At 36.4% G+C, this 12485-nt stretch overlaps 1 protein-coding gene across 2 annotated transcripts in view; it reads left to right on the forward strand.

Annotated features, from left to right (window-relative positions):
* WASHC4 (WASH complex subunit 4) overlaps window positions 1-12485 on the forward strand; it is a 63601-nt gene that overhangs the window by 41078 nt on the left and 10038 nt on the right. For both annotated transcript variants that reach the window (XM_015152660.3, XM_077954837.1), the window contains 4 exons: window positions 2106-2240; window positions 4798-4906; window positions 9564-9630; window positions 10058-10144. In XM_015152660.3, coding sequence (XP_015008146.1) covers window positions 2106-2240; window positions 4798-4906; window positions 9564-9630; window positions 10058-10144 — 398 coding nt within the window. The remainder of the gene's footprint in view (window positions 1-2105; window positions 2241-4797; window positions 4907-9563; window positions 9631-10057; window positions 10145-12485) is intronic.

Consider the following 12485-nt stretch of genomic DNA (forward strand, 5'->3'; position numbering starts at 1 on the left):
TGATAGTAATTTATTTAATGTTACTTATGCCCTTTTTGGGGCAGGGGTTACTAATTATTTGATGTCCATATAAATAGGAACTTACTAAAAATATATTGAATCTTCTTAGAAATGGGCATTCACGGCCTGGTGTGGTGACTCACGCCTGTAATCCCAACACTTTGGGAGGCTGAGGCATGGAGGATCACCTGAGGTCGGGAGTTCGAGACGAGCCTGACCAACATGGAGAAACCCTGTCTCTACTAAAAATACAAAATCAACCAGGCGTGGTGGCGGGCACCTGTAATCCCAGCTACTCAGGAGGCTGAGGCAGGAGAATTGCTTGAACCTCGGAGGTGGAGGTTGCAGTGAGCCGAGATAGGGCCATTGCATTCCAGCCTGGGCAGCAAGAGCGAAACTCCATCTCAAAAAAAAAAAAAAACCACGAAAAGGGCATTCACTTGAAGGAATCCTTTGAACTCGTATGCTATTTTTCTGTCTGTGGAAAAACGTCTTTCAATTTACCTGGTTTTCAGAGCACAATTAATTTCTCCTTTAGGGCAGAAGACTGTGAATGCTTAAGTAGTACAGTATTATTAAACACATTTGGAGTAGGGAATTGGGAGAAAAAAAGTTGGGATCATTTTAGTATATGGTGGGAAGGCATTGAAGATTTTGAGCCAATGAGTGATATGATTGGACCTCCATTACAGTGGTTATCAATATAGAAATGAAACATACAATTTTAAATTCCAAATAAGGAGTCATCCATGTAATGATCATGTTTTTTTTCCTTTGAGGATAAATAAAACTGAACTTTTGAGCGTAAGCTCTTCCTTGAGTTTTGTCATCTATCAAATATTCATGTAACAGATAAGAATGTATTTTATGTGTCAGGGATTGTGCTGGGCACTAGTGTGAGAAAAAGACACTTCCTGCTTTCACAGTAATCACGGGGATATAGACGTTCATCAGTTAATTACACTAATGAATGTAGATTACTGATGTCTGTTGATGAAATGAGCATAGAAGGATAGAAATCAGAGGATGGCAGAATAGTTACCCACTATTAAGAGTGGAAAGGATTAAAAAAAAAAGACTGTTGAAGAGATTTTTTTAAAAAATGCAAAGGAACAGAAAGAACAAGGAGAATAGAATGTTTAAGCTGCAAGATAAGTTCTTGAAAATCATTCGTTTCCATAATTGAGTAAATGAATACTGAGTAAAAAGGGCACAAATTTGTCAAAATCATTAGTAATACTTGAGAGTTGGTGGGGGTTGGAAATGAATTTAGGGTTTTCATTTGTAGGTTGGAATTAATCTTATGCTATTTCTGCCTGAAGGTTGGAATTAATCTTATACTATTTCCATTTGTAGATTAGAATTAATTTTATTGTGCTATTTTGACTTTAATCTCAGCTCATACCTCACTTTCTTAGGATTTTCTGAGTCAAGGTCAGGGCTTTTTGTTATTTATTGTCAAAGTACACACATACTTAACATTTTGAGAAATAATTGCAGTAGAGATTTAATAATTTATGTAACAATACTTGTTTAAAATGTTTGTCACCTGTTCTAGAATATAAACTTCGTGAAGACAAGGACCATGTCTAGCATGGGAGAAGGCACGTTGCCTTGCATGTAAGAAGTGATCAGAAATATTTATGGATAGATAATTGAATGTGTGGTATCTTCAGGAAGGTTCAGAGAACACCATGTTTCTTACTTTAGTGTCATTCTAGACCTGTAGATGAGCAGTAAGTAATCTTATTGCTGGAGGAGCATAGAAACTTCTCACTGGACCATGGCTTAAAAACTAGGGTCTTGAGTCTGGTTTGTGATTCTCACTACAGCCTTTAGTCCTATCATGAGAATATTTTCCACTTTTTTCTTTTCTTTTTTCTTTTTTAGTAAAAATATGTAAGAGGAACTTATAGAAATTTTTGTGACTTTGAGCAATAAAAAACATTATTGAAATATTTTCAGGTCCTATATGAAATAGACTTATAAATAGTACTTTATAGGTAGTACAAATAGATAATTGTTATATAGTAAAATTGATTTAAATTGATTTGAATTAATTTTTATATTAACTTTTTTCAACTTTCTGAATTTTAATTTCATAGGTTAATTTCACCTACCAGTTTTTGAAAAAGAAGTTCTATATATTTAGCCAATTTATGTATGATGAACACATCAAATCCAGATTGATTAAAGATATTCGATTTTTCAGGGAAATTAAGGACCAAAATGATCATAAGGTAGGCTACCTATTCTTTTTAAGGTGTTTGATTCAGCTGTTGAGTCTATGGCAAATGTGTATGCTAAAATTCATTACTTAGATCTCTATTGGGGTTTTAGTTTCATTTTTCGTATAATTTCTTACTCTGCATTATCTGTAGGCTTAAGGTAAGGAAAAAATTAAATCATAAATGTAGCCAGGTGATACTTTTCTTTATTTTAAAATAATATAAAAGCAGGACATGCTTATTTTGAAACATTTAAGCAATACAGAGTGAATAAACTGAATATCCACCTTCATTTTTCTTTCCATTCCATTTTCTGGAGGCAGTCGCTAACAATGTAGTGTTAAGGCTTTCAGATATCTTTGTATATAAACATGTATATTTACACACATATATTGCTTTTTGGTAGTAAAAATGGAGTAATAGTATACATAGCATTTTGCACTGTGCTCATCACATGCCACTACATACAGATCTGCTTCATCCCAAGAGTTGATAGGGATACATCCATGTATATCATAACTTATTTAACCCTCTTCTGTTGACCAATATTTAGGTTTTTCTAATTTTTCCTTCTTAGAATGTTACAGTGACATCTTTACACATCTATCTCTGTAAATACAGACTTTCTGAAAACTTCCTTAAGGAGAAATTTCTAGGACAAAGAATATGAACATTTAAAATTCTGGTACATATTGCCTAGCACTCCAAAAACAATTCACTATTGATATTCTCGCTGATAGTTCATACAAATGCTGCTGTTAGCCGGGTGCAGTGGCTCATTCCTGTAATCCAGCACTTTGAGAGGCCAAGGTAGGTGGATCACTTGAGCAAAGCATTTGAGACCAACCTGGGCAACATGGCGAAACCTCATTTCTACTAATAATACCAAAATTAGCCGGGCATGGTGGCACATGCCTGAAGTCCCAGATGCTTAGGAGGCTGAGTGTATTAATCTGTTCTCATGCTGCTATAAAGAAATATCTGTGACTGGGTAATTTATAAAGGAAAGAGGTTTAATTGACTCACAGTTCTGCATGGCTGGGGAGACCTCAGGAAACTTACAATCATGGAGGAAGGCACCTCTTCACAGGGTGACGGGAAAGAATGAGTGTCCAGTGAAGCAGGAAGCCCCTTATGACAACCATAAGATCTTGTGAGAACTGACTCACTATCATGAGAACAGGGTAGGGGAAACTGCCCCCACGATTCAGTTATCTCCATCTCATCCCTCTCAGGACATGTGGGGATTATGGGAACTACAATTCAAGATGAGATTTGGGTGGGGACAAAGGCAAGCTGTATCACTGAGGCACAAGAATCACTTGAACCTAGGAGGTGGAAGTTGCAGTGAGTTGAGATCATGCCACTGCTCTCCAGCCTGGGTGACAGAGCAAGATTCTGTCTCAAAAAAAAAAAAAGAATGCTATTGTCCTTTCACCTTCCAGGCTGTTTTCCCATAGTGAAGTGAAGAGTCTGTTGGATTAAGTGGCAGCAGGCGCATGTAGCCATGTGGTTGGAGAACCAATAGGCTTAGATGGGACCTATATTTGATTTGCCATATATGGAACTATTTTAATTACTTTTCTTAAGATTCACCTAGTAGTTCCAGCTCTCTTGTATAATGGCAGTTCTCTTTAGTGCCATAGTAGCAAAATATTACTTTCTAGGATAATCTGATAAACTTACAGATTACGTTTGTCAGTAGAGGATTGTATTAACTCTTTTTTTTTTTGAGACTGTGTCTTGCTCTGTCACCGAGGCTGGAGGGCAGTGACACAATATCGTCTCACTGCAGCCTCCGCCTCCTGGGTTCAAGAGATTCTCTTGCCTCAGCCCCCCGAGTAGCTGGGATTAAAGGTGCATGCCACCACACCCAGCTAAGTTTTTTATTTTTAGTAGAAACAAGGTTTCACCATGTTGGCCAGGCTGGTCTTGAACTCCTGACCTAGTGATCCGCCTGCCTCTGCCTCCCAAAGTGCTGGGATTACAGGCGTGAGCCACTGCGCCCAGCCCATTTTATTAGAGCAGAAATTCCTAGTATTTAGAGATAAATATTCATGCTATTATGTAAGAATTGCTTTATTATTACAAAATGAATAATTTCCTAAATCTCCTAATCAACCAAGACCAAAAAGTAGTTTTTTTATTGGTGATGGTTACTAGAAATTTTAACCCAGCTGACGTGTGTTTATTGAGAAGGAGTATGTTTCTAAGTCCCTAATACCTATTCAGTCCACAGAAACTTGGTCACATATCTGTGAACAAGTGTTTCTGGGAGGAATTGGTTTCTTTTCTCTGTTAGAGTTGTTGGGGGTTAGGAGACTAATTGTGGTAGGGAAATTAGGTTAGTGGCATTGATTATTAGTCACTTTAGCTAATGTCAAAAAGAAAATTATATTGACCTTGAACATTGGTAGTCTGTGAATTTTTTATTAATGTTAATTTAATTAATTTTTAAGCACATTGAAATACAAAATTAAAAGGAGAGTGGTATTGGCATGGTTTATTTGGGAAGCATTTTGTGCTTTAGAAATCTTTATTAAAAGTAGCCTTAAAATTTTCTGTGTAGTATCCTTTTGATAGAGCAGAAAAATTCAATCGAGGCATCAGAAAACTTGGAATAACACCTGAGGGACAGAGCTACCTTGATCAATTCAGACAACTCATCAGCCAAATTGGTAAGTTATGATAAAAGTGTTAGGAAATCAAGTACAGATCCCTACAGTCTATCTCATATATTAACTGTTTCACACTAATAAGCAGCTCATGTGAAAGTCTGAGCTCAACTTTACTCCACTCATCTAATTTTTTTACCCCCAAAATTTGTAAGTATGATTAGACTGTTGCTGCAGAAATAATTGACAGACTATAGACTGATCATTTAAATAAAACCTCTTCAATTATAATAAAAGTTATTTAATAACAGAATCTCCAAGGTCATATTAATAATTGTAAACTGGTAAGTACTTATCGAATACCCGCTCTGTTCAAGGCACTGTTTTGGGCTTCTAAAAGGTTCACACAAGTTCCAGTCTAAATGTGAAGGTATAAAGTATTTATATGAAAAGTTATTAAGTTCTATGTTACACCATCTTACTTGTGCACATAATGTATTGTCCTTCTGCCCTTACAAGTGGAACTTGTCTTCTGATATATAGTACTTTATATTTAAAAGAACTACATTTCATAATAATCATAGCTTAACAAAACTTTATATTTATTTGAGCTTTTCACATACATTATCTTTATGTTCACAATAACCCTGTGAGATAGGCATGTAATTGTTTTAAAGATGAAAAAAGAGAAACTTAGAGAAAGAAGTAAGTCATGTTTCTGGGACTTAAACCAGGGTTATTTAGCTATAAGTCCAAATGGATTTTATATTCTTGACAGTTTATATTAACACCAAACAGTAAAATCTTACTGACTATATTTTGGGAAAATTATGCCTTGTGAGATTGATTTATTCATTTATCAAGCATTTACTAAGCATCTGTTTTGCCACATTTTCTGTTAGGTGCTGGGAATACCAACCCCTTTGCTTTCAGGAGACTTTAGGTTTACCAGTGGGTAATATGTTATAAGCATTTCATTGTGGAGTAAAGTTTTATCAGTTAATCGATTTGCATATTAGGCATTTCTATTATGTTTTAGTGCAAGAACTTGGAGAATTTTACCTTTGTAAATGTTTTATAAACCATTCAATATGAAGTATTGTCAAATAAGTACTGTTTTCTTCAAGAGGACATTTAATATTAGGCGGCAAACTTACGGAGCAGTAGTTCTTAACCTTTTTTGAGAATCTGAGGAAAACTCCGGGATGATTCTTCCAGAACTAATGCCTATATGACATATGGGCACAATTTTGTATATAATATGCTAGAGTCCATGTGCTTAAAGCTTGGGTCTGTAGACCTCAGATTAAGAGCTATCCTTCTAGAGCAGTGTTACTTAAGTTTTATTTATTCACATAAGCAGAATTTTTGCATCCTGTTAATACTGTCTTCACTATTATTTGTTTCATGTTTTTATATTTTTTGAAAGTGTAATTTTTCCGTAGAAATAACAGTTGTTAAATCATAGTCCTTAAAATGCTAGTCATTTTTGCCCTAAATACATAATCACTAAGTGTTCTTTGGTGTGCCATCTAATGTCACCTTGATTACCACTAAGTTGCAGTCCACAGCTGGGGAATATTATCCTTTTTATTTTATTCCATCATTTTACTCTTTATTCTCTTCTTAGAAAATATAAATTCTTTTTTTTTTTTTTGTGAGAGAGTCTTGCTCTGTCACTCGGGCTGGAGTGCAGTGGCACGATCTCAGCTCACTGCAACCTCTGCCTCCCGGGTCCAAGCAATTCTCCTGCCTCAGCCTCCTTAGTATCTGGGACTTCAGGTGCCCGCCACCACACCCTGCCAAGTTTTGAATGTTTAGTAGAGACAGGGTTTCACCATGTTGGCCAGGATGGTCTTGATCTCCTGACCTCGTGATCCATCCGCTTCTGCCTCCCAAAGTGCTGGGATTACAGGTGTGAGCCACTGTTCCTGGCCAATACAAATACTTTACCTCTGCTTATAAAACACTGTAATGGGCCGGGCGCGGTGGCTCACGCCTGTAACCACAGCACTTTGGGATGCTGAGGCGGGCGGATCACAAGGTCAGGAGATCGAGACCATCCTGGCTAACACGGTGAAACCCCGTCTCTACTAAGAATACAAAAATTAGCTGGATGCGGCAGCGTGTGCCTGTAGTCCCAGCTGTTGCGGAGGCTGAGGCAGGAGAATGGCGCGAACCTGGGAGGCGGAGCTTTGCGGTGAGCTGAGATCGCGCCACTGCACTCCAGCCTGGGCGACAGAGCGAGCCTCTATCTCAAAAAAAAAAAACAAAAAAAAAAAAACACTGTGTAATGTGCTTTTGAGTCTGATAAATACCTTGAGAAAAGGTGTAAAGAATCTGGGAGCAAAATGGAAAGCCTTTTTGACTAATAACTTGCCTGCTGAAATAATAATAATTAACATTTATTGAGCATTTACTGTGTGCCATGGCTATTCTTAGTGCTTTATATGTCTTAACTCATGTGAATCTTACCACAACATTTATGAAATATTACTTTCCTTCATTCACTGCACGAGTATTCATTCAGTACAACAAATGTTTCTAGGTGCTGATGATATTTATGACAGTAAACAAAGTCTCTGTCCTTATTGAGCTTAATTTACCAGATGAGAAGACTGAGATACAGAGAGGTAACATAACATAATTTGTAGGTCTCTTAGCTAACATGTGGGAGACCAGATTTGATCCCAGGTGGCCTGGCTTCAGAGCTTTTACTCTTAATTGCCGCTCTATACTAGGCATTCCTGTTTTGCTTCATCAGACTTTGGTCTGATGGTTTGGAGGAAAACAATGAAACTAGACATTTGACTTTTTAAAGATGGACATTAAAAAAATTTTAATGTCATCTCTCATATTGGGATAGGCCTTAAAATAGATTCAATGTTAACTTTTATGTAGGGTTGTTGAAAACATCAGATAAGATAATGTATGTAAAATGTATATTACTATTATGAAATGTTAACTCCTTTTTACATTTTCGTCTGTTCTTTCTTTCAAGTCATTTCAATAAAGTTTAATTATAAATTGAATTCCTGCTATTTGCCAGGACATGTTGGCTCTAGGGATGGAGCAGTGAAGAAGACAAAGGCTGTACTCATGGATCTTGCACTCTAGGTGGGGGAAGATGCAGACAGAAAAATACATAGTATGTCAGTGATAAGTGCTGGGTAAGGAGATATAAGGGGGCTGGGCAGTGCTAGTCAGTAATGTTCAGGGAAAGCAGGAGGTGACTTTTGAGCAGGGACCTAAATAAGGTCGGGGAGTAAGCCACGTGCATCTGGGGAAAGAGTCTACCAGACAGAGGCAACAGTAAGTGCAAAAGCCCTGATTCGTTTCACATTTTTGAAATATTCGTTTCACAATATTGAAATAGTCAGGGGCTGGAATGGAGTAAGCAGAGGTCTAAGTGGCAGGGCATGCTATCTGAACAGTAGCAAAGGGCAAGATCATGCAGGGCTGTTTTGACCACATAAAGAAATTGGGTTTTATTCTGAGGTGGAAAGCCATTACAGCATTTTCAGAAAAAGCATGATAAGGGGCCTGGCATGGTGGCTCACACCTGTAATCCCAGCACTTTGGGAGGCCGAGGTGGGTGGATCACCTCAGGTCAGGAGTTCGAGACCAGCCTGGCCAACATGGTGAAACCCCATCTCTACTTAAAAAAAAACAAAAATTAGCCAGGCATGGGGGCGGATGCCTGTGATCCCAGCTACTTGGGAGGCTGAGGCAGGAGAATCGCATGAACCCTGGAGGCGGAGGTTGCAGTGAGCTGAGATCACACCACTGTACTCCATCCTGGGTAACAGAGGGAGACTCTTGTCTCAAAAAAAAAGAAAAGAAAAGAAAAAGCACTATACGTTCCAACTTAGTTTTTAAAAATTCACTAGCGGCTCTATAGATGTTATACAACAATGGGGAATGTGGCAGGATGCTAAAGGTGAAAGTAGGGAAATCAGGAGGCCAGTACATATTGCAGTGCTCCAGCCAAGAGATGGTGATGGATTGACTGGATAGGAGGATATCTGTGGAGGGGGTGAATGAAAAGTGGGTGGATTCTGGCTACATTTTCAAGGCAAAGTCAACATAATTTGCCCGGTAATTGGATTATAAAGTGTGAGAGAAAGGAGCCAGGGATGACTTCAAGACATTTGGCTTGAGCAACTGAAAGGATAGAATTGCCAGTTTCTGAGATAGGCAGAATTGGGGATAAAGATCCTGAGCTTGCACTGGACATATTAAATATAAAATTCTATTAGACATAAAGGTGTAGGCATTGGATGAAAAAACCTAGAGTTTAGAGGAGGAGTCCAGGCCAGACATATAAATTTGGGAGGCATCAAATAAAGATTTCTTGATATCACTTCCAATTGTGTGTGTGGGGGAGATTGAATCTCATTGTGAGAGTGGAGAAATTATTGATATTATAATTTTAAGTTTGACCATTTTAATGTAGTCAGCATTTAATGATTTTAGTTTATCAAATGAAAGTAATGTTTATTTTTAAATATTTAATATAGTTGTATATAAGTATGTATTTTGAGTGTAGGAATATGTGACAGTTTTACTTTTTATGGAACAAGAACTGAAGTAAAATATAGCAAAATATTTTGGTACTTAGGAGTAGAAACCTTGTAATTTACTACTGTATATAACTATATTCCTATTAGAATTTAGAGTTATTTATATAAATATCTGATTTTTTTGTGTGGTTTTTAAGGTAATGCTATGGGCTATGTACGAATGATAAGATCTGGTGGTCTTCATTGTAGCAGCAATGCCATTAGGTATGGATGCAAACATCATTTTTGCCTTGTTTATGCCATTTTAAAAATTATGTCCATTAAATATTTGTTACAAATGATATTGTAGATAAGGTGTTTGTTCTTGATATATTTTGAGATAAAATATGGAAGAAAACTATTCTAGATTTTTCTCAAATTTTAAGACTGCAGCAGACTTCTGAAAATTATAGTTAATTTATCAATATGGTTTATGAATGCATGTAAAGATTACATGATTTTAAGGATTAAAATATTCATATCTAAAATTCAATTTGGACCTAAAGTGGTGATATGAATAGTAACTGAAATGCACAGTTGTTTCCAAATACATAGTTGAAAATTTTAGTGTCCTGCAGTACCACTTTCATATCTGTGTCAATTGTACATATTTTACTTGACCTAATAAATGCCTTCCCAAATTCTCATGTAGATTTGTTCCTGATCTTGAAGATATTGTAAATTTTGAAGAACTGGTAAAAGAAGAAGGTCTTGCAGAAGAAACGTTAAAAGCAGCAAGGTAATCTAAATTTGGAGATATAAAAAAGTGTGTTTATAAAAAACATTCTGAACAGAAGACTAGAGGGTAATATGTAATTTATATGCCACTGTTTTTATTATACAAAATTATGGTCTCAGTTTATGAAGTATAATTTTTAAGACTTCAGTAGTCTAAGACCTTTCCAGCTTCTAGAACATGCTGTCCAGTATTTCAGCCACTAGCCACACATGGCTCTTGAGCACCTAAAATTTGGCTGATCCAAATTGAGATGTGCTCCAGTATAAAGTACATAACTAATCTTGAAGATTTAATATAAAAGGAGGAACGCCAAATACCTCAATCATAAAATTCATTTCACCTGTTTTTTTTTACTTTTTAAAATATTTCTCTTCACCAACAGTATTCTAGAATGCTGGTCCCTTCGTGTATGTAATCTATAGCAGCACTGTAGCCACTACCATATATGGCTGGTAAACACTTAAAATATGGCAAATGTGACTGGGGAATTGAAGTATACATTTTATCTTAATTTAAATTTAAATAGCTAATGTCTATCTTATTGAACAGTGCAGGACTTGAGTCAGTTGTGATATTGTAACATAAAACAGGAGGCATGCGCAATTGCTAAGAATATGTTTAGAAAACTGTATGTTTCATTCATACTTACAGCAGGTTATTGAATCAGGCATGAAGGGGCACCCCTGGGCAAAGGGGAGACAATTTGATAAAAAAGAATAATGATAGATAAAAATCTGTTGAATAAAAAAGAATCAATGAGTCATAATGATAAGAAGGATTATCAGAAGATCATAATGATAAGAGAATGAAAGTCTTTTCTTTATGGAAGAATGCATGTTAAATTTAGGGGGGGAATTATAACCATCACTGTAATACTTTAAATCAAGCAAGAATCCCCAGTGGTTTCTAAAACATGAGGTGAAAAGTTTTTAGAGAACAGGATTCATTCAGTAATTCATCTCATGAAATTGTTTATTAATTACAAAGGAGAAAACTATCTTTACAGTGGAGAAATATATTCTACCTTGGCCAAGTGATCAAACTTAGCATCACCAGTAATGGGGCAGACAGATGTTATGTGGCCTCTTGATGCAGTGTAATGGCAAGTACCTACTTTGTATTCTTGCCAGAAGTGTTTATCCTGAATTTATTAGGAGGAAATGTCCTGAGAAATTTAGAATGTGAGCATTTTATGAAACATTTGGCATGGACAAAAAGTACAAGGAAATTGTTCTGGATTAGGAGAATAAAGAGACCTGATAATCATATGTAATGGGTGATACTTAATTGTATCCTAGATAAGGAAAGAAATAGCTGTAAAGGACATTTGAGGAATAACTGGGGGAAATTTGAACATGCATTGTATTAATACTGTATTTTATTCTTGGGTATAACAGTGTTCTGTGGCTTTGTAGAAAAATGTTTTCATTCTTAATAGATTCATGCCAAAGCATTAATGGACTAAGTGATAAAAGGTCCACAACTTTCAAGTGTTTCAGAAAAATAGAGAAAACAGTTGTGTCAAAATGTTAACAGGTGGTGAATCTAGTTGAAGGGTATACAGATGTTCATTATACTAAATTTTAACTTTTTGATAGACTTGTAATTTTTTTTAAAAAGGAAGTATATGGGAAAATGCATGCATTTCTATGAGAATAAGGCCCCAGCACAAAAGCTTTGCTCTAGAATAGTCTGTTAGATAGCTTAGCTCTTTGCCAAATTACATAAGCCATGTGCAAAGTTAAGCTGTTTGAAGTCATGTGCCTGAAAATTGTTTAAATAGTTTGTGATGTGTATCTCAAAGGAAAGGATCAGACCTTTACCTTATGTTAAATGATGCCATTCACTCCAAAACTGTTGACTATTTGAAAAATATTTTGAAGCAATGTGAGGAAATCAGAGAGTAGGATATTGTCTTATAAGATCTCTAGGGTAAAGCTGATTGCTAATTGCAAGATCCAGACTGGTGCAAGGGAGTGGTTGATTGAAGTCAAGGAAATGTAGGGTCACGATAATGAATAGATTATCTGCATAGACAGTGGAGACCTGGAGCAGGCATCCTAATCCTGCGTAATTGTAGGATAGTGGTTAAAAGGTTAGTAGATGTCTGCTGTTAGGAAGAAGTAGTTGAGTATTTGGGTAGTTAGATATAGCTGGATTATGTGAGTCATAAAGGAAGATTTCTTCCTTACAGTGGTGGAGGAATAATTGAAAGTGGTAGTAGCTGTACCTGAGGGATGCAGGAGAAAAAGCAGCTGATGTTTTTGAAGATTGAGAGGGAAACTGAGTTCTTGAAAAGAGAGCCAAGTTTAAGTTGAGGTAAGGGAATGTAGGAGAAACG

Source organism: Macaca mulatta, chromosome 11, assembly GCF_049350105.2.
Source record: "Macaca mulatta isolate MMU2019108-1 chromosome 11, T2T-MMU8v2.0, whole genome shotgun sequence".
NCBI classification, from domain to species: domain Eukaryota; kingdom Metazoa; phylum Chordata; class Mammalia; order Primates; family Cercopithecidae; genus Macaca; species Macaca mulatta.